Source organism: Mustelus asterias, chromosome 8 (assembly GCF_964213995.1).
Source record: "Mustelus asterias chromosome 8, sMusAst1.hap1.1, whole genome shotgun sequence".
Lineage (NCBI taxonomy): Eukaryota > Metazoa > Chordata > Chondrichthyes > Carcharhiniformes > Triakidae > Mustelus > Mustelus asterias.
In genome coordinates this window covers 105,343,582-105,366,790 of record NC_135808.1, presented here as the reverse complement: position 1 = coordinate 105,366,790, position 23,209 = coordinate 105,343,582, and the positions used below count along the sequence as shown (strand labels likewise).

The window sequence follows — 23,209 nt, the reverse complement described above, 5'->3', positions numbered from 1 at the left end:
ATATAAATATTGAACCCGATGGAACTCAGTACAAATGCTACATTAAAAGAGAGCAATGCACTTGAGGCTTCAGATAAAATGGGGAAGTCACGTCAGCTCTTCTCCTGGAATTTAAAATATAGCCTGAATCCTCACCCACTACTCATTAATATTCACATATGGTTCTGTTACAAGCAGATTGCTATCACCACAGCTGAGTAGCTGCTTGGAAGCTGATCTTAATCCCAATGGCAATAAGAGTGAAATTGTTGGGTCCGTGATTAAGCGGACAGCAGACTAATAAAAGGAGGTTGAACTTTACTTACCTGACACTCTTAGTACATAGTACTTCTCGGAATGTTGCGTCCAAAACAGTTAAGACTGAATTAATTAGAAGTGATTACACTATCATCATTAATTAATTATCTGGTAATCACACTCCTGTGTACTTTAACATCTGTGTTGCACTGACAGAATCTAGCCCCAATCGGTGCCTGTCGGTGAGTTAGGCTATTCATTCAAACTGATTCAACATGATGTTTCTGGTTCATATAATACTGTAAACTACAGCCTGGATCTAAAGTAAATCAAAAGACCCCATTTGTTGCCCCTCTGGAAGACGACAGTGGCATTTGAACAACATTGCCAAGACAACAGAAAGAAAGCGCAATTCTGATTTACTACAGTCTTAACACAGATTAATTCCATTTTCTCTTTATATTGTCCTCATTGTGCATGACTCACTGTGATTATCCTTCTAATGTTTTCCTATTATTTTCCATAGAAAAGTTCAGCATCAGGCAACATCTTCTAATCAGGAAAGCCTAGGCTGCTGAAGGTTTTTCATCCCTAGAGGTTTTCATCCGAGCTGGAAGTTGGCTTACATTGGTGATAAGAGACGACATCAGTTTCGCCGTGCAGTGGCAATGCCCTTCTTTTTGACGGTGATGAGACAAACCATTCCAAAACATAAACATTTTATGTTAATTGAATGAAACTTTATTTAAAACAAATAGAAAATAAGAAAGTGTTATGAACAGGACCAATACTTATACTGGAAAGCTTCTTTTTAATTGATTCACAGGATATGAGCTTGTTGGCAAGGTCAGTATATATTACCTATCCCTAATGTCACTCGAGAAAGTGGTGCCTTTTGAACCGCTACAGTTCATGTGGTGAAAATGCACCCATAGTGCTGACAGGGGAGGGACTTCCAGGAATTTAATCCAATAATAAAAGAATGGTGATACATTTCCAAGTCAGGGGAACTTACAGGTATTGGTATTCCCATGTGTCTGCTGCCCTTATCTTTCCGGGCGGTAGAAGCCAAGTGTTTGGGAGGCCTTGTTGAAGAAGCCTTGGTGAGTTTCTGCAGTGCATCCTGTAGATGGTACACACTACCTCCACAGTGCATCAGTTGTGGAGGGAGTAAAAGTTTACGGTGATGAATAGGCTGCTTTGTCCTAAATGGTCTTGAGCTACTGTTGGGAGCATGAGATAATAGAAAGGCTTTAGTAAGGGGTGGTGTGGGCACAGGAGATGAGTGATCCACTGCAGAATACCTAGCTTCTGGCCTGCTGTTGTACCCACAATATGTATCTGCCCAGTTACCCTGGTGACTATAATTTAGTTTGCTGGAGATGGTCATTATCTGGACTCGGGCGGCATGAATGTTACTTGCCTCTTATAAACACAGGCATGAATGTTGACTAGGTTTTGCTGGCAAAGACTGCTTCCTATCAGAGGAGATTTGAATGGGAATAAGCACTGTGCAATCATCAGTGAACACCCTCGCTTCTGACCATATGATGGAGGTAAGATCATTGATGAAGCAGCTAAAGATGGTTGGTTATACCTAGGAAAGGGGTTCTGAGGAACCTCTGCACTGATATCCTGTGGGTCAGATGACTGGCTTCCAACAACCACAACCATCTTCCACTGTGATAGGTATGTCTCCAATCAGTGGAGAGTTGTCCCCTGATTCCCATTGACTTTTAGTTTGCTCAGACTTCTTGATGCAGCACTCAATCAAAAGCTGTCTTGATGTCAAGGATAGTCACTAACACTTTCACCACACCTCTGGAATTCGTCTCTTCGTGACCATGTTTGGAACAAGGCTGTAATGGAATCTGGAGTCTAGTGGCCCGAGTGGAACCCAAACTTAGTACTGGTAAACAGGTTATTAGTGAGAAAATGCCTCTTGATAGCATCATCAATGATCCCTTCTATCATTTTGCGAGTGATTGAGAGTAGGCTCAAGTCTGGCTTCTATGACGGTGGGAACCTCAGAAGGAGGCCAAGTTGGATAATCTACTTGGAACTTCTGGATGAAGCGCTTCAGATTTCTTCTTTGTACTCATGTGACTGGGCTATTTTTTGGAGGGGGGGGGGGGGAATTGAATACGGAGAGGGGGGGGGGGCGAGAATTGAATATGAAGCCATTACTTCTTTTGATAGTTGTCTGATTTTCAACCACCATTCACGACTGGATGTGGCAAGATTGTAGAGTTTTCAATTAATGCATTGCTTGTCAATGTGCTGAGTTCTGTCGGTAGCTTGTTGCTTCCTTTGTTTATAATACATGTAACACTGTGCTGTTGCTCCACCAAGTTGGCACCTCACTTTTAGGTATGCCTGTTGCTGTCCCTGATATTGTCTTCGAAACTCTTCATTGAATTAGGTTGTTTTCTGGGTCTGATAGTAACGGTTGAGCGAAAGGTATGCTAGGCGAGGAGATTACAGATTGTGGCTCACAGCAACTCATGCATACCCAATTCTGAGCTGCTAGATCTTTTCAGAATCTATCCCACTTTGCACGGTGGCAGTGCTACAAGACGCACTGAGGTTACTGCCCAGTGTAGAGATGAGATTTGGGCTCCACAAAGACTGTATAATGGTCACTCCTAATCCTGTCAAGGATAAATGCATTTGTGACAAGCAGGATAGATATTTTCTTTGATACACAGTTAGTATCTTAAATATTTCAGATAAACAGCTATCATTTTTCCCTAATTGATAAAGGGTCGAGTAAAATTAAAAGAAATTGCATTTAAAAACTAAAAATTAAAAAATTAAGAGAAACAGATTTAAAAACATAAAAATAAGTTCCAAAGTCTGTTCCTGGGTTAGGGCAACATGGCTTGCACGTTTCAGTGACAGCAAATCCAGGCTGTCAGCAGCATCTCAAAACATCACCTGAGATTGACCGAGTGCTCCTAATGGACGAGTGCTTCCATTTTCTGCTGAGTTTAATGGGTACTTATCACTTAATTACAGCGACTTCACACCATTACACATATTTCAATGGCAAGTTTCTTGGAAAGATACTGGGCGAGATTTTCTGGCCTGCCCTCAGTGTTTGGCGCGCCATTCACTGGCGACGGGATCTTCCGGTCCCGCTGCTGTCAATGGGAATTCCCACTGAAGCCTCCCCACGCCGCAAGGAAATCCTCGGCAGGGGATGCACTGCCAGCGAGACCACAGAATCCCATCAGCGTGAATGGCCAGAGAATTCCAGCCACTGTTAAGCCCCTGCTTCTAGAGGAATGGTACAACTTCCTGATTTCTGTGTTTAACCGTGAGTGTGTGATTACTGGGTGTTACTGCCCAACGTACTATTTATTAATGGTGAGCACTGATAGCTTCATGGTTATCCTTGTTTAACAGAAAAACCCAGGCCAATGAAGGTAAGAAACCAGATCCAGCAAGAAGAGTAATGATACTTATGCGTAACAGTGCAATTTTTAAGGAATCAACACAGAATATCAAGGGCAAGTAATTCCCATTGCAATTCTAATATATTCAGAATACTGGAAAATTTCAATTCTGATTTTCACGGTCTGCTTCCTCCCCCACTCAACAGCGTCATACAGAATCATAACACTGATAAGTCTGAAAAAGATCTTTAGTCACAGTTGTTCAATTTTTAAATTAACTTTGTTACTAAACTACTTGATATCTGAGCAAAAGAAAAGCCAAGCAGATATATCCAAGAGAACTGCCCAGTTGATCTTTCGCCTTCTGTCCTGGATTACACTGCTCAAAAAAGTTAAGAAATCAGTCTCCAAGGAATCACAGGCACCCAACCACACCCGACTAGTACAGAGCCCACAATGCTACTGCTGTTAAAAGAAAAATACATTCGTGAGATTTGATCAGAAATCACTCAGATTCTATTAAATAATGACGACAGTGACAGGTAGATTCCTCTTTCGGAGGAATTACCTTTCGTTATCCTGCGACAGGTTATCCCAACAGTAAACTAAGTAACTTAAATTTTTCCAATGATATATTTTTTAATTAATTCACAGGATTTGCTATCAATGATAAGGTCAGCATTTATTTTCCATCCCGAACTATTCTTGAAGAGGTGTTGGTGAGCTGCCTTCTTGAATACAGCCAAGTGGTCAACTTGGACATTTGAGAAAGCAGTTAAATCAATCACATTCAGAGCTGACAAAGGGTCAACCTGACTCAAAACGTTGGCCCTACTCTCTCTCCACAGATGCTGTCAGACCCGCTGAGATTTTCCAACATTTTCTGTTTTTGTTTCAAACTCCAGCATCCGCAGTATTTTGCCTTCATGTTCGGTCAATCACACTATACTTGGGTATGGAGTCACATATAAGTCAGGGATGACAGGCGGCAGATTTCCTTCTCAGAAAGAAATTAGTGAACTCCATAGATTTTTAATCCAGATTTATTTAGTCAATTGAATTTAAACTCTCAGTTACCATGATAGAATTTGAATTCACCTCCAGCTCATTAGTATAGGTCGATGCTTTGCTAGTTCAGTAGCGTAACCACTATCTTCCTATAATTTACAATAATATCAACTTTATAGTGTTTTTTCTGGATCGAGACCTCTGATTAGGTAAAATGGATTATGCAACTAAATCAATAATAATGCATGAAAATTAACCATCATGTTCAAAGTTCAGTCAGAAATCTGAACTATATGAGTTTTAATTGGAAGAAGAACCCAAGAGTAAATTGTTGATTCTGAAACAGGTTTTCATTCCAGTATCTTATTAGGTTTGTCACAGAATTGCCACTTGATCACAAAATTCACACACACGGTAGCACAGTGGTTAGCACCGCTGCTTCACAGCTCCAGGGACCTGGGTTCAAGTCCCGGCTCGGGTCATTGTCTGTGTGGAGTTTGCACGTTCTCCTCGTGTCTGCGTGGGTTTCCTCCGGGTGCTCCGGTTTCCTCCCACAGTCCAAAGATGTGCGGGTTAGGTTGATTGGCCATGCTAAAATTGCCCCTTAGTGTCCTGGGATGCGTAGATTAGAGGGATTAGCGGGTAAAATATGTAGGGATATGGGGGTAGGGCCTGGGTGGGATTGTGGTCGGTGCAGACTCGATGGGCCGAATGGCCTCTTTCTGTACTGTAGGGTTTCTATGATTTCTATGATTTCTATGAAGGGACATTTAGACAATAGTGTTCCCACATTTCTACCAAACTCCTCAAATTTGGCTGCAGTTCTGCCTGTTTTACGGTACTTGTACAGCTAGGGCTTTTGCATCTTTAGCCTCCAAGATAGATGGGCAAGACAAGCCCACAGGCAGAATTATATTAATACCACACCAACACAGGGAGAAGACAGGAGATGATTTCAGAGAGCATTCACACACACACACATACACACACACCTCTGAGGACCTGATTACAGAGCAGCATGAAAAGACATGAGAGCAAGTAACTGGTCTTTGTATTACTGAATACTGCAGAGAACTCTAAGAGGTGTAACAGTGAAAGAAAGTGTAAAACTGATCTATTGCAGATTACAAGAGAGTTTGGAAAAAGGCAATTTTGTCTTGCTGACTTCCATTTACCCTGGAAACTGCCAGAATCTAAGCTCATGCCTTTCGCAGGATGGATTAGACTTTCCACAAAATCTGGTATTTCAGTTTGAAACCCTCACAACACAAGTAAGTGACTTTCAACCAGAAACGTCACTCCAAAATAGGTGAGTTATATTTATCTTACATCTCGGAGTGTGCACTGATATCCATTTTAAGCTTTGTATCAAAGTGATTTATGGAAAAGTGCAAGTTAAAGCTATTGTGATTTACTCAGTTACAAGCTTAAAACTAGGAATTTAACTTCACTCCTGGTAAGTACCAATTTTGTGAAAAAACAAATTGAAATTCTTGACCTATACTCTCAGCCATCCAGCCGAGAGACATTCAGGAGTCTCCTGAAATCTTTCAGTCAACAGACAGTAAACAGACTCTTGCTTGATAGAACTGGTGTGAATTTGGATCAAAGGACTTAAACTCCATGCAGTTCTCTCTTACCCTCTTGCTAAAATTTCACAAGTATGAGGCTTTTTTTTTGGGAAGTTGGAACAGTCTTGCAATCACGAAAACTACGTTAACAGAAGAAGCTCTGAACTAACACAAAGGCACAACTTATAACCTGGGATTTACGGTAAGAGGTGACCAAAATAATAAATGTCATTGGATCCATCACCTGTACTTCTCCAATACCTTCTATTCCACGTTGTATATAAGCCGCCCTTAGGCAGAAAGTGTAAAGACATTTTCAGGCTTAACTGGGATCTTGTGTATTAAGTGAACTGTCACAGCTTAAATTTAAGAAATGTGTTGTGGCAACACCATTAAAATGTGCATTTCCCAACAATTATAAAAATTGTAACAGACACATTTGTTGGTGGATGGAAGAACTCCTTTAAAAATATTATAAATCATCCCTTGATGTCCGAATAACATTTTGAACGTTTCACAAATATATTGCCAGCTTGTTTAACCTGGGCGCATAAGGGCTTGCACTGCACATTTTCCTACCGTGAAAGGATCATTATTTGACTATGTCTGGGATGTACTTGCATATTCCTCAGTGTGGAATCATCGCTTACAATCAACCAGCTTTGAACACGCAAATGGAAATAAACCATCTTCAGATACATTCACATTGCAACTGCAGTGGCAAACCTTATCCTACTTTGGAGTCAGGTCACACCTTACTAACAAATTTGCATTATGTTTATTAGTGGTGAAAACTGATTTCACACTGATGGCTTAAACTTGATGTTGCAAAGTACAGTAACATTTAGCCAGTTGGTAAATTTCACACTGAATTTGAATCAAGGATCCTTGTTAATGTTTAACAGTACAAATTTGTGAACAGGTGAACTGTAAAACTGTAACATTGAAATTAAACTGGCTTCCCTATTTTACTCATGGTTATCATTATCTTAAACCGGTATCGTGTCAGTATCAGATTCTATGAAAAAATTATTTCTTTGAACGTTATTCAAGGGGAAAAAAATCTACCCAGTATCACCAAAAATGAAGCAGCTCATCGATTTTTAAACAACATATATGTATGCACTTCAAGCTTTTGGAGGCACTGTTCAGCAATCCCATGCGAAAGATACTGTTGCATTTAATTGGATAAATTCTGATTAGGGTCAAGTTAATAGCCACAACAGAGATTCTATATTGACCCACCTGACTGAACACAGAAAATGGCCTTTTAATATGCAAAATATACAGACTGACAAAGTCACTTTGTCTTCGGATGAAGGATAAGAGGTCTCATCTGCTAATCTCCTTGGAATGAATGAGGGAAGTTAACACTACATATACTGAAAAAACACTATAACTGACAGGCTACAGTGAAAGGTCATACAGGTAAATGGCTAAGTGTATACCATTTGCCAGAGGTTTGTTTGCAAACAGCCCTCAGTGGGTACAATTAGCCACAGAACATTCAAATAGAAAAAGCTTCTTGAGGCTTTCAATCGCATCAAATACAGTGCATTCCTGTTTGGTTATAAATGCATAAAAGACAACTTCAGTTCCAGAGATTCAGGTAACATGGTAAACTGAGGGGAGCAAACCTCCGATTATGAGCAACACATCAACTCTTTGAGACTGCACTATATTTGCATAATGGATTCCCACTACTTCAGATATACAATTACATAGTTGTCACACATGCACAAACTCAGTGTTCACTGAAAGCTGATTTAGATTCAGCAATTAAAGGAAAGGCCTTCATGACCGGGGACATCCAAAAGTGCTTTAGTTCCAATGAGGTACGTCTGAATTGCAGTTACTACAAGGGGAATGCAACAGTCAATTTGCACACAACATGATTCCACTCCAAGCATAAGAGACATGATTTGAATAATTGTTTTCTAGTAATGTTGGTTAAGGGATAAACTGGACACAGGACAGACTCCTCATCCCTTCTTCCAATAGTAAGCTGGGACTCGTTCAGTGGTAACAGTCTCACCTCAGTGAGAGGGTCATGGGTTCAAGTCTCACTACAGAGACATGGGACTAGATTATACCCAGAGGCTGGGCTCCCCTCAACCCAGTGCCAATATCACGGGACAGCCCAGCTCTGCTTGGCTGGTTTACCCCACTTTAATTTTTCAGAATACTGGACTCTAATTATTATGACACAAGACTTCCGTCCTTCTCCAGAAGTCAGTCCCAATACCTTATATAGTGTTGCAGGCCACTGCTGGTACAATAGCAGCGTCAGTACTTTGGGAGACCCAGGAGGAAGAATAACCATGGATACCTCAGGACCTCGCAGATGAGGGTATGAGGGTGCATGTTGTACATAGCAGAGGGAAGAAATATTGTGGGTGGGGCATCCAATTGACACCACAGGCACAGAAAGGAAGGCCTCTCTCCCACTTTTGACTGGCCACTTGCCGGGCTGCGTGTTGGATGCAGGCCTATCCCACTTCAATTGGAATAGTGGCTGGATGAGGCTCTTAAATTGGCCTTTAATTGTCCACTTAAGGGCCTCAACTGGGTCATGGGCAGGTGGCCCTCTGGAGCCAAAGCTTAAAGAGATGTTCTTAAAATCATGAAAGGGTGGGTAGGTAGGCAGCGGGCATGCCGCCAATGGCATAGAACCCTATTCTCTGGCTTCACCTATCTCCTTTCTCACCCATGGGAGCCCCATAAAATCCAATCCTTGAGCAGATCATCTAAGATGACACTTCAGCACAGCAGAAGGAAATGCTACACTTTGTAAGTGCCATCTTTCGGTTGAGACTATAATTCAAGACTCTCACGTGCATTTGTTCTTTTAATGCCCTTCATCCTCTAGAAAGTTGGCAAAGTCATAAGAATTCCACGTTATGCGATTTTGCAGCTCTTCATTATTCATCTCAGATGATCTTGCTCTCAAACACTGAACCAGATTTCTAAAACATTTTCCAACAGTTACATCATTTAACTATTTCCCATTGCCTTATAACAATACTACATTCTTTAATTTCAATACTGTGTCAAATATCTTAATTTTAATCACATGTTCATCAACCTGAGGAAACCTCATGGCTGTTGTTGCAATGGGAAACTTGCTGTTGGGCGAGGGATATGGGCAAAGATCACTGGACAAGAGTTTCTAGGTTCCCTAAGGGAACTGTGGACTAACAAAGTCAAAAGAGAAATTGCTGGAAAATCTCAGCAGATCTGGCAGCATTTATAAGGAGAGAAAAAAGCTAACGTTTTGAGTCCAGATGACCCTTTGTCAAAGCTTTGACGAAGGGTCATCTGGATTCGAAATGTCAGCTCTTTTCTCTCCTTACAGATGCTGCCAGACCTGCTGAGATTTTCCAGCATTCTCCCTTTTGGTTTCAGATTCCAGCATCCGCAGTAATTTGCTTTTATTATGGACTAACAAAGTACAAGGTCACAAGCTGATTGGTACTTCAAAAAAAAAGCAAATTAATAGTTTTTATTAAGTAAACAGTGCTGTCACCAACAAACTACTAATCAGAGTTGGAGCTAATAATTTACAGCGATAGAGCAAGGGAATGGATCGAACCTGATCCCAGAGGGAATCCTGCTCATGCAACTTCACATTTCCATCACCCCTCCTGCCTCAAAGCCTGCCGGGGAAGGTGAACCTGGGTGCAAAATTGTAGCCTATAACTCTAAGAATGCCACATACGGATATGAAATACACAGTTGGTGAAACTTCTTGATGGACAATGCTCTTTGCAATGCTAGTCACGCAAACTCCTCAAAATCAGCTGGCCAATGCTTTCATCAGTAATCAACACTTAAAACACAAATATTCAATAGTTCAAGGAGACTGAAGTGAAATTATATTCATTCGTGTGGGATTCTTTGTAACATTTTATTCGAAAGGAATCTAATTGGCAAGACTCGCACTTTGAACTACCAGTTTCATTCCACAAAAGGCAGAAACAGATCAATCTCACAGTGGAACTCTCTGGCACACTGTCCAGTACAATAGGAATCACCCCATTGAAAAAATACTACTCCATACTGCAATCAAGGCAAGTTCTCTGAGTTACCGCAATCATACCCAATTAATTCCATCGCAATACTTGTCTGTAAACAAAAGCAAGGACAGATGCACGTTACAAGTATACAAACAGAGGAGCAGAGGTCTGTTGCCCATTATGAGTTTCAAATGGTCTGCTACAGCACTACCATCACTGTGGTATTTCAGCATTCTCAGCTGTAATGTTAGACCCACCGGCTACACCTGTAATCCCCCAGTGACCCTCTCCATACTACCATTGGGATACTGGAGAGCAGCTCTCTATTTTCAGAGCATTCTCTCTTATTTAGAGAATCCATTAGTCTCGAGGGATATCTGCACAAACAAACTGAAATACTCTTTGTGGTTAATTAGGAAACCTGTTATTGATGTGAACCCAAAGGAATGACAAGATGTAGACAGAATCTTGTCTATCGACATATTTATAGATGGCAAGAAGGTTACCCCTCGTCAACCTTGCAACCCATGACAGTCACAAGATGCAATCAGTGTGAGCCAAACTGTGAAAATAGTTAGAAAATGCTAAAAAGGCACTGAAGATTGATCAGTCTGCACATTATCTGCAGCCAAGATGGTAGCTAAGTGCCCTGACATCAGAACTCTACCACTGCCATTCTGATCAGATGCTAAGATTTCTGTGACACTAGCCAGCAAGTATCAGGTAACATGCTAAACCTAAGAAAGCAAAACTCAGCTTATAAGTATCACATCAGCTCTGACACTGCAGCACACTTACGCAGATTTCCACTTATTTAGGATACATAATTACATATCTTTTCACATGAAGTTTGCTACAGAACTGGAGGAGGTCATTCAGTCTGCGCCAACTCTCAATGTTCAATTCACCTAGTGTCGTTCTCCAAGTAACTCTGTGTACAGTTCCTTTTCAGGTAATAGCCAATTCCCTCTTGAATACCTCAATTGAACCTGCCTCCACCACATTCTCAGGCAGTGGATTCCAGATCCTAACCAATCACTGTATGAATACGTTTTTCCTTATGTCTCCATTGCTTAGTCTGTCAATTACCTTAAATATGTGCCCTCTCATTCTTGATCCTTCCATCAATGGGAACAGTTTTCCCTATCTATTCTGTCCAGAACCCTCATGATCTGCCAACTTTGAAATTGTGCTCTGTGCTCCAAGGTCTAGATCTAGATCAATGGTATATACATCAAGAAGTGAAAGGGTCCCAACACCAACTCCTAGGGAACTCCCTCTCCTTTTCCCTGCAGAGCCACTTCCCCTGTGCTCAACACTTCTCCAGAGCAACATAATGAAAGGCAATAAGCCATCAGCATTAGAATTGAACCAGTATTCTTCGTTGCCAAAGTTCCAGGAAAAGATGAGCCAAAACAAGTGTCAGCTTCTCTGATTCATGCTCAAATAATTGAGCATATAATAGTCTGACTCTTCAGTGCAGTACTGCAGGAGCACAACACTGCTGGTGGCACAATGTTTTTGATTAAGCAGAGTCCCTGGCTACTCCCTCAGATGGATGCAACAAATTATGTTATATTATTTGAATTAGAGCTGGGGAGTTGCCTAATTATCCCTCCCAAGAATAGACCCCCAGCCAACATCCTTAAAACAATTTGCTGTTGATGCTCCGTTTTCCTACATTATAACTACCATAGAACCATAGAATCCTACACTGCAGAAGGAGGCCATTTGGCCCATCGAGTCTGCACTGGCCACAATCCCATCCAGGCCCAATCCCCATTACCCGATGCACCTTGCTAGTCCCCCCCTAACACTAAGTGTCAATTTAGCACAGCCAATCCACCTAACCCGCACATCTTTGGACTGTGGGAGGAAGCCGGAGCACCTGGAGAAAACCCATGCAGACACGGGGTGTACGTGCAAACTCCACACAGACAGTGACCCTAGACTGGAATTGAACCCGGGTCCCTGGCGTTGTGAGGCAGCAGTGCTAACCACTATGCCACCATGTGGCCACTCTTCAAAAGTACTTCAGTGGATGTGGCAGACAGGGAAAGATACTATATAAAGTTTTTCTTCTTTCAATATGTCATGGCACTAAAGGGACAGAGATGCAAACAGGCTGGATATTTGCTTTTGTCCCTAAAATGTTTGGAGATTTATTACTATAAAGTAGCACAGAGAAAATCTGGATCCTCATCCATGGTATTAGTATCTTTCAAATGGATTAATCAAAGACATTCAACATGGATTTGATAAGGGAAGATCATGTCTGACTAACATGATTAATTTTTTAGGAGATAACAAGGATCAATGAGTGTAGTGCATTTGATGCCCTCTATAAGGATTTTAGCAAAGCTTTTAACAAGGTTCCACATGACACGTTATACATGAAAGTAGAAACCTATGGAATCCAAGACAAAGTGACAAATTGGATCCAAAATTGGCTCAGATGCAGGGTAATTGTTGATTCGTGTTTTTGTGACTGGAAGGGTGTTTCCAGTGGGGTTCCACGGGGCCTAGTTCAAGGTCCCTTGTTTTTTTGTGGTATATATCCATGCTGTTGACTTGAATGTAGAGGTTGTGATTGAGATGATGCAAAAATTGGCTGTATGGTTGATAATCAAGAAGGCAGCTGGAGACTAGAGGAAATTATCAATAAAACTAATCAAGTAGGAAGAACAGTGGCAAATAGCGCTCATTCTCTGCCGATTTTGGGATACCAATGCCCCATTCTTGCCAAGTGAAAGGCCTCAAAATATCTCGCAAGGTAATCCACAATGCATCATTCTACAGTAAGTGTAAATATGCCCTTTTAAGGCTACTGAACTGACCTGATCTTAAGTAAACGTTGGTTAAGTTCAGCAAAGGAATAATTGCTATGAGAGCTGGAAATCGGAGCCCTACTTGATTTGTGAGAAGGTGAATTATGGGTCTGCAGAAAGTGTGGCTTTGTTTCCTGATTTTTTTTTTGTGCATTGCAATGACGACCAAGAGATTTATCTAGAATGTATCCATTTATATTTCCTTAAGTATATGCCAAATGTGATTTTCATGACAGGAAGTGCACACAACTGTACCAGTTTCATTATTATAGAGATTGTTTGATGCAAGAGAGAAAGAGATAGGTATCACCATCCAAGGACATATGAACTGTTAATAGTACAGCCAATACCACAGGCATCAATCAACTTCAATTACCACTAGATGCCTTTAGTACGCCAGCAATTGTCAGATCCTGTAACTTATTCTGGCAGTGGAGGGGAAGGTTTGAGCAAAAAATAAAAATCTGGGCATCTGAGTGAAAGCCTGAGATCTACACAGCCAATTACTTAGGTTCAACAACGTGACAAGAGATTCTTAACATGAAAAACAACAAGCTCCATCGAACAGTGGCTGCTACCTTGCATGGTAGACAAGGACAGCCCTTCCCCCACATATGCCAAACCGGTGTTGCAGCAGGGCATATACTTTGAAGAAAGATGTTTTCCCAGGATCTAATGAATATAAGGATAGGATGTGGGTACATGAAGGAAAATACACTTCATATTAACAGCCCAGACCTTTACAGGGGTCTGCCTTTTTCAAGTGAAAACTATCTTGGAATGAAAATAAACTTAGGTAATTCTCCTTAGCATTTCTCTTGCACATTATACAACGGATATCAGAGAAATACAATATTCCTGCAACCAGCAATTCTGAATAGTGGCAAAGTGGAGGTGGCACTTGCGTTGTTTTTGGTGACTGCTTCATCAAAAATATAACAGTGCAATAGCACTTCAGATTAAATCAAATAATTCAATGGCATAAATCTGCCAATTGGGCACAACTGGCCAAAACACTCAACATGGGCAGGAAATACAATAAACAGCACAGAAAATGCTGGAAAGCAAGTCTCAGCAAGTCAGGCAGCATCTGTGAAGAGAGGAAGGTTAAAATTTTAGACGATTAACCATAACTTCCTCTCTCTGAAGATGCCACTCGATCTGCTGAGTGCTTCCTGCATTTTCAGCTTTTTATTTCAGATTTCCAGCAACTAATGTACTTTGCTTTTTATTCAATACACTTACTGGCCAGAGATTTTTCAATGATGCGACACATCTTAGGTTAAAATGAGATTGATGAGCCATTCCTGCTTCATTGTCTTGACATCAACTGTGCCTTTGATTATGTTCTTACATACCTCATAACAGGCTTCAGCCACAGTGTTAGCGTATTATGTAATCATTCCAGGGCATTTCCTATTTTGCAAATGATACTATTTTAATCTTATCTGGGGATATTCTTCAAGATCAAGTTCATTTTAATGTTACCACCTCCTGTCAAAATTACTAAGAAATACAGTCAATTCTGTATCATTGACCTATAACAACAGTCACGCTGTGAGATTAATTGCAGAGCATTACTGAAAATGTTTGAAAAAATAATACATATCTATATGTTATTATTAGATGTGATTTGTAGTTTTTAAAAAAGCCGGACATAGTACCTCCGGTAGTATAGATTCTGAGCATCAGTTCCAAGGCTACTTTATGCTTGTTTTACTAACAAGGATAGCAAAAGGTAGAACTTATTTTTAACCTCAACATGAAAGTAGAAATTATGGGCATAAATGCAACATTTAAAGCATAAAGCACATTCCAGCATGCTATATGCAGTTACTTTTCGCAAATACTCTGGTACCCAAAATGAATCATAGAAACCCTACAGTACAGAAAGAGGCCCTTCGGCCCATCGAGTCTGCACCGACCACAATCCCACCCAGGCCCTACCCCCATATCCCTACATATTTACCCACTAATCCCCCTAATCTACACATCTCAGGACACTAAGGGCAATTTTAGCATGGCCAATCAACCTAACCCGCACATCTTTGGACTGTGGGAGGAAACCGGAGCACCCGGAGGAAACCCACGCAGACACTAGGAGAATGTGCAAACTCCACACAGTGACCCAAGCCGGGAATCGAACCCAGGTCCCTGGAGCTGTGAAGCAGCAGTGCTAACCACTGTGCTCCCGTGCCGCCATATCATACCACAGAATCCTTCTAACAAATGCAGCAACTATGGGAAGAATTTAAGACCGCCCCACTCCACCTTTGAATTGGGGAGGGGGGGGAATTTGTTGGGCTGAAGGATGGGGACCCCGCTGCTTTCTCACCTCCTTTCTTCATTCAGCCTCTCCTCAGTTCCAAAGCAGTCATATTGGACTCGAAACATGAACTCTGTTTCTCTCTACGCAGATGCTGCCAGACCTGCAGAGTTTTTTCCAGCAATTCCTGCTTTTGTTTCAAGCCCTCTCACGTCCACCTGATTAATTCCAGGACAGAAAGGTCTGTGGTTGCCTTTCCCAACCAGGTGCGAATGAGGCTCACGAGTGGACAATAAGTGTCGACTTATGGGCCTCACCCCATGGCCACTGTTATTCAACCAGGGCCAGGCAGGCAGGGGAGTCGCCATGTGGGTAGCCCCAAAAGCAAACTGTGTCAAGTTAGCTTGCGGGCTTCCACTTGGTGCCTGATCAAGTGACCCACCATCAGGAAGGGGAGCTGCCCCCTCACTCACCTTTAGCCTGGAGTGTCTCCTTGATCCTGAACCTCTAGTGAATGCATTACCGGTAGCTGCCACCATTCCCGATAGTGCCGGTGGCTATGGAAAGTTCTCCAGCCAGCAGGTAAGGCAACCATTAAATTCTGATCCATAAAGCAATTCAAAGATTGCTTTCCACTATTTAGCTCCATATGAGCAGCTTCAGTACCCGGAGGATCCAGTTTCCGAGAAGGCTCCACTCTTCTCCCTCTCTCTTACACTCTTCCAAGGACTGAACTGCTGGGTGGCAGCGGGTTCCCACAACAGCTCACAGTTCCCTGTACCACTTCATTCTTTGAGTAATGCAGGACATTTAAGTAATATGGGTACACTAACTGCAAACTGACTGCTGTGATGAACTCACGAATGACACCATATAAATTTGCAAGTACCCTTCTTCCACTGTACTGCAATATACAGGATGCTTCCTACAGAGGCATTGCAAATTTTCTGCAATCCTTTAGCTTTTTGTGCAGAAGGCGGCAATTCTACTTCGCTGGTAGAGCAGTGACAGTTATCCTGACTAATGGGACGGCGGGGGGGGGGGGGAGAGAAGAGAGAGAGAGGGGAAGAGAGGGAGAGAGGGAGAGAGAGAGAGTGAGTTGTGGGTGGTGCTCCCTAATTCCAGTACTCTACGAAGAAATGAAAAAATGCATATGAATGAAACAAAAAAAAAGCAACGCCTGGAATACATTTGAAATTTGTTTAGATGTGGATTTAATCCAAATTATTCTTAACTTTTGCCAGTTCAAAACATAGCAGTTTTACAGTCATGACTGGGGAGAATTAAAGATCATGATGGAAATACATCTATTAAATAAGACAGACAGACTGAATCATATCCAATAGCCAACTACAGACTGTTGCTGGGAGTACATGCAGCTTAATTATTAATAATCATTCAATATGGACATCAACTAGATGAAAGCATCTTGCAGAATCCTGTACATCATAGCAAACGGTGTGAATCAGAGCTGTCTTGTTTACAACTAAGTGTCACCCAAATGGGCCAATCCATCAATTTTTTATTCTTTCTCCATAGACAAAACTGCTTTCGTTGCTTGTTTCAGTGGAGTAAACGTGGAAAGATTTACAGCACAGGAAAGACCATTCAGGCCATCGTGTCAAGTAACTGACATTATTCTAGCTGGCAGGAAGATTTTGTGCCTCACCTTTCCTTTCATGTGGCCCTTCACTTTAAATTCTAGCAACAATCGTAACGGGTCCAATGGGCTGTACTGCTAACACTCCAGCCACTTTAACACTCAAAAACTTGACAGGGAAAATTGAAGAACAAATGTATATAAACTGCTCATGTTTCTTTTTAGGTATACTGCACAAGAAACAATACTTTTCACTGTACACCAATACATGTGACAATAATAAATCAAATCAAAAACATTTGGGCGGCACAGTGGTTAGCACTGCTGCCTCAGCGCCAGGGATCTGGGTTCCATTCTGGCCTTGGGTATCTGTCTTGTGTGGAGTTTACACGTTCTCCCCACATCTGCGTGGGTTTCCTCTGGGTGCTCCGGTTTCCTCCCACAATCCAAAGATGTGCAGTTAAGTGGATTGGGGATACTAAATTGCCTCTTAGTGTCCAAAAATGTGTAAATTAAGTGGATTAGCCATGGGAAATGTTACAGGGGGAGGGGGGATCCCTGTAGGGATTCTATGATACTTTCTTTGATTTCAATAGCTCCAACTTAGTTCATAGTTTATGTTGCTGCTTCAAACTTTCGATGAATTGTTTTCTGTTCATATCCAGGTATCTTATTCTCTGCACATCGAACCATAACATTCAATACGAAAAATTTAAACCTGGATAGAAATAGTAAATGAAAGAATATAGCAAACTTTCTTTCAGGTTTCTCACTTCGCACACAGGTTAGTGACCACAAAGATTGGAGGCCAATAAAATAAAACAACAATTAAATCATAGCAACACAGTTGGTGCGGAGGGGCGCTGACTCCTGTCTTGGCAAAGCAAAGGGATGCACCAAAAACGGGCGGGCGGGCGGGGGGGTGAAAGGGGTGGGGGCTACAAGGGGTTAAGAGCTGGCATCAACCCAGGTTGTGAGAGGGTCGGAGAGCTGGCGACGACCCCTGCCGGTGACAGGGGTGGGGAGCAGACGACAACCCAGGTCATGACAAGGGTGGGGGAACAGCCGCTGACCCAGATAGTGACAGGGGCCTGGAGGAGTGGGTACCAACTCAGATAGTAACATGGGTGGGAATGGACACCGATTCAGGTCACGATAGGGGCGGGTGTGCACACAGATTTGGATTCATGATGCGTGTGCAAGCACAGGCTGAGAATTTAAGATTCTAGGGTTGGTCATTCTGCCCAGAGTGAATGGTACACGTAGCCTCATTCACTTGTTAAAGCAGCCAACCAACCATAAGAGCGACATCCGTAAGTTACAAAAGAGTCTGTGTGGCTGTGAATTATTATAAAGCAGTGAACCAATCAACAGGCTCATATACCAAAACCCAACGAGTTTATAACTGTTTCTCAAACTCTCAGAAAAGATTTCACTGATATCATTCCATAATAGCCAAGGTGTTGTTTTGGCAATTTTGAAGTATGCACTGCAAGTTTGTGGTGACCATGACGACTTGAGAGTTTGATGATGGTACCTTTATTCTGTTTTGGGGTAGCCTTTGTAGATATTGATGTTGAGAGCAACAATTACAAAGAAATGTTATGATTTTTCAGAATTCACTCCCTAAAACCTCGCCACCCTTTGGTCAAACTTGTGGTCATTAGCCCTAATAACACCTGTGAAGCACCTTAGGACATTTCAATACGTTAAAAGGTGCTACGTAAATAAAGTTTTTGTTTACTGAATGTATGTTTAAAAATAACAAAACTACAAATAAAAGTAAATATAAGAGCAGTACAACGTTGAGAAGCAATCATACATACAAGCAGTGCTGATTGGAGCATCTTGTGCATCATTTCCTCCCACTCAGAACAAATAAACAAAAAGTTACCCCAACTCAACAATAAGTTTGCTTATTAGGCACTCGTAACAGAAAGTTCAGGAGCATGGAAAACACCGTCAAACAGGTATTTGGATTTTTTTCAAATGATGTCACTCTAATTCCCATACCCGCCTCCCTTTCCAAAATCAATATTTTTAAAAGTTTTGTTATCAGTCAACATAACCTTACCATTCAGCCTTGCTTGCCTGTTGGACCTTACTCGCAAAAATGTCTAAGAAAGGGAAACAGAAAAGAAAGGTGAAAAATAAACAAGAGGCACTTAAGACTGTCAGATTCTGTTTGAAGATCTGTGAAAAACATGCCTGGAGCAGACAGATTGCAGTGGATTTCTCCCATTGCCCCAAGACTAGTACAGGATGTAAACAAAACCTACTTCCTCCTTGCCATTGGACTGCTCTGTGTCCTCCATTACTGCTGGCTCCATAGCAGGATTAAAGTGGGATAGCCTGTCAATATTGCTGGGCATGAATGTAGCACCTGGGCAACTGTGCACCTTCATAAATCCGATCCGGGCAGATCACAGGGACGCAGAGGATGTCACCAGATTCAAACCAAGAGGCGGCATCTTGCTCAGCTTACAGCAGGCCTTGGGAAACAGCTGGGTCACGTGACCGGGGGGGGAGAGCGAAAGGTGAAAGTGCAAAGTACTAGAGCTGCGCCTGCGCCCCCTGGCCGATAGGTGGCAGCAAACTAGCACTGAAGCGCACAAGTGCTTAGCTTTCCATGCGCTGTCTCTGTGGTCACACAGTCTCTCTCTGCTATTGGAAACCCTCTCTCTCTCTCAATGCGTGGCTGATTCTGGCCACCACACCATTTCTTCGTCAAATCATTCCACAAGCATTGATTCAAAATATTTTCCTGCATTGAAAACAACAAAATCAAATGTCGATCAACTTTAGAAATAAATTTGGGGGGGGGGGGGAATGAACACTGTATCAACTTTTTTTATTTTAAAAGGATTGCCTTGATTTGAAAATTCTTCAGTGCACTGATACCCGGGTGGCACAGCGGTTAGCACTGCTGCCTCACAGCCAGGGACCCCGGGTTTGATTCCCGGCCTGGGTCACTGTCTGTGCAGAGTTTGCACATTCTCCCCGGGGTTTGCGTGGGTTTCCTCCGGATGCTCCGGTTTCCTCCCACCGTCCAAAAGACGTGTTGGTTAGGTGCATTGGCCACGCTAAATTCTCCCTCGGTGTAGCCGAACAGGCGCTGGAGTATGGTGACTGGGGGATTTTCACAGTAACTTCATTGCAGTGTTAATGTAAGCCTACTTGTGACACCAATAAATAACATTTGAAACTTTAAACCTATTCACTGGAACTGGTTAAAAAAGAATCTGAGGATGGCTCAGATTTGTCAGTGGGCATTAAGTAGCTTTTAAAACGATGTGACTTTTTTTTAGATAGATGAACTAGTTTTCAATTTTTTTCACACAGACTAATATTAATCTGAGTAAATTACAAGATTCAATCGAGGAACTTCAGATGAAGTTTAGATGATGTTACACACTGCTCCAGTGGACTGTAACAGTTTTCTAAATCATGTTTGATAGCAGCATATACCACACTGATTTTTTTAATTTATCATTTTGTGGGGAGGCAGTCCAAGAAGTGCGCGAGGTTGTGATGACGTTATGTTCAGCAGAGGTTACAGCTACTTATCATTCCCTGTAAATTGAAGGATAATCATTTCACAACAAAGGTAGTCCAAGAGTGGGAATAGCTTTCCATGCTATATGCTATCCAGCAAAAAATTACTCCAAACTGTTTTGCAGGTATACCTGTAAAATCACAAATTCAGCAGCATGGTTGCAGAGGGAGAATTCCCGTAAGCATCAGTGTCCTTTTGTTCTCAAAATGTTGGCAGGGCCACATTTATTGGCCATCTCAAGTTGCTCTGAGAAGGTGTTAAGACTTCTTAATAACAACTGAGCTGCGGGTAATTACTTTCATCCCTAACAGTGAACATTTTAACATACATGCTCACATATTCAGTTAACTCGTGTTGGAGCAGCCTAAAGGGGAAAAAAAAGTGTTAAAAGCAAACAAAAGTCAGACAGAAGACAACAGCTGAAAGAGAGCCTCATGGAGAGAAGATCCTTAGACGCTCTGTCCCTTCTGTGTGAGAGAGGTTAATGATAGCACAACACGGTAAAACACACATTTTCATCAACTGCAGGAGAATGTCAATTATCTAAACTATTTATAATTAGAAGAGGTGAGGATCCAATAATTCACTCGCTGAGATACTCAAACACCAATTAGTTCATGGATGCAAGGTTATTTTCTTTCTCTGTGTAGGAACAGCATTATAGAACACACTGGACCAAAGGAGGCCATTCAGCCCATCATATCTATGCCTGGTCTATTTAATGAATGACAGGACACTAGGAAGCTCAGTGGAACAGAGGGATCTTAGGGCAATTCTTCACAGATGCCTGAAGTCAGGAGGGCACATGAATAGGATAGCTAAGAAGGCAAATGGAACACTTGCTTTCATCAGTCGTGGTATAGAGCATAAGGGCAAAGAGTTATGTTGGAGTTGTACAGAGCATTGGTTAGGCCACAGGTGGAGTACTGTGTGCAGTTCTGGTCACCACACTATAGGAAGGATGTGGCTGTACTAGAGGGGGTACAGAGGAGGTTCACCAGGATGTTGTGGGAGCATTTGAGCAATAAGGAGAGACTAGATAGGCTAGGATTGTTTTCTTTGGAGCAGAGAAGGCTGAGAGGGGACATGATTGAAGTGTACAAGATGATGGGGGGTATGGGAAGGGTAAATAGGAAACAGCTTTCCTCTTGATTGAGGAGTCAATCACAAGGGGGCTTAGTTTTAGGGTAAAGGGCAGGAGATTCAGAGGGGACTTGAGAAAACGCTTGTTCATTCAGAAGGTGGTGGGAGTCTGGATAGCACTGTCTGGGAAGGTAGTGGAGGTCGGAAATCTTACAACCTTTAAAGAGTACTTGGATCAACACTTGGAACATTACAACATTCAAGGATATGGGACAAGTGCTGGAAATGGGATTAGCGTGATTTTAGTGATAGTTATAGACTCGATGGGGCAAAGGGCCTTTTCTGCACTGTGTGATCCGATGACTCTATAGTCTTTAAAAGAGCTATCCATGAGTCCCACTCCCCTGCTTCTCCCCAAAAGTCTTTCAATTCTATTCCTTTTCAGGTCTACCCCCTGCCCAGTTCCCTTTTGAAAGTCATTGTTGAATCTGCTTCCACGACCCTTTCAAACAATGCATTCCAAATCACCGCTTTATTGTATATTAATTGTAATTAATGGTAAGCAAGCAGTGACCATTAACTGAGGGTTCACTTGTGCACCTAGAAAAAGGAACACATTGAAGCTCTTGTTGTTGGGTTACGAAGTGCATGTAAATAAATGCTTAGAAAATAGTCTGAAGATTGATTCCAGTTCTATCCTTTGCCAGCTGGCTTTCTGAAATATTACAACAACTACTTACCATGTAACAACTTCTCATTTCCATCAAGTCTTTTGCCAATGACTCCCCCCCCCCCCCCCCCGCCACGCCCCCCCCCCCCCACCCATTTTTGCCCCATTTGTTAGTCTCTTTGTCTGTAAATAACATATCTCAAAAACTAAGGAATGGATTTCCAAGAAAATTGGTCCACAAACAGGGTTCAACCCAAGGAAGAACTCTGCAGTGCCCTCTTCATTTGTTGAATGTGTGATTGTTCTGGAATAGAATTATCGCTCCAGTTTTCTTTTCTCCATTAACAATACATGTAACATTCTGCATAGTTTTATAACATAGTGTAGTCAAACCATCTCTTTAGGGGGCCTCTCGTCCAAGGTGTGGTTCCAGTAATGAATATAAGCTTCAGCGTTCATTAAATCTATTACTTCTGTTGTACATTTACACTGCATTCCAACACATGTTTTGTGTAACATCATCTTCATCAATAAAAGCAAAGTAAAAGGATTCCCCGTTAAGAGATTATTAATATTTTCAAATTTAGAATAATGGAAGAAGGCAAGAGCAATAACACAGAAATAAATGAAAACGCACTTTTTCCAAGATCACATTACTTAGAATGCAAAGTTATACTTCATGTGAGACGGCACGGTGGCACAGTGGTTAGCACCGCTGCCTTAGAGCGCTAGGGACCCGGGTTGAATTCCAGTCTCGGGTCACTGTCTGTGTGAAGTTTGCACATTCTCCCCATGTCTGCGTGGGTTTCCTCCGGGTGCTCCGGTTTCCTCCCACAGTCCAAAGATGTGCAGGTTAGGTTGATTGGCCATGCTAAATTAACCCTAATATCAGGGGGATTAGCAGGGTAAATATGAGGGGTTACAGGAATAAGACCTGGGTGGGATTGTGGTCGATGCAGACCTCATGGGCCGAATG

General features: G+C 42.0%; 1 protein-coding gene across 7 annotated transcripts in view; it reads right to left on the bottom strand.

Moving 5' to 3' along the window:
* The window catches only part of rnf220a (ring finger protein 220a), a 463,658-nt gene that overhangs the window by 107,637 nt on the left and 332,812 nt on the right, over positions 1-23,209 (bottom strand). For 5 of the 7 annotated variants that reach the window (XM_078218667.1, XM_078218665.1, XM_078218666.1 and 2 more), the window contains exon 6: positions 18,999-19,041. In XM_078218667.1, coding sequence (XP_078074793.1) covers positions 18,999-19,041 — 43 coding nt within the window. Of the gene's footprint in view, positions 1-18,998; positions 19,042-19,203; positions 19,440-23,209 lie in introns of those variants that run through there. The other 2 variants (XM_078218670.1, XM_078218671.1) reach the window with 1 other exon arrangement.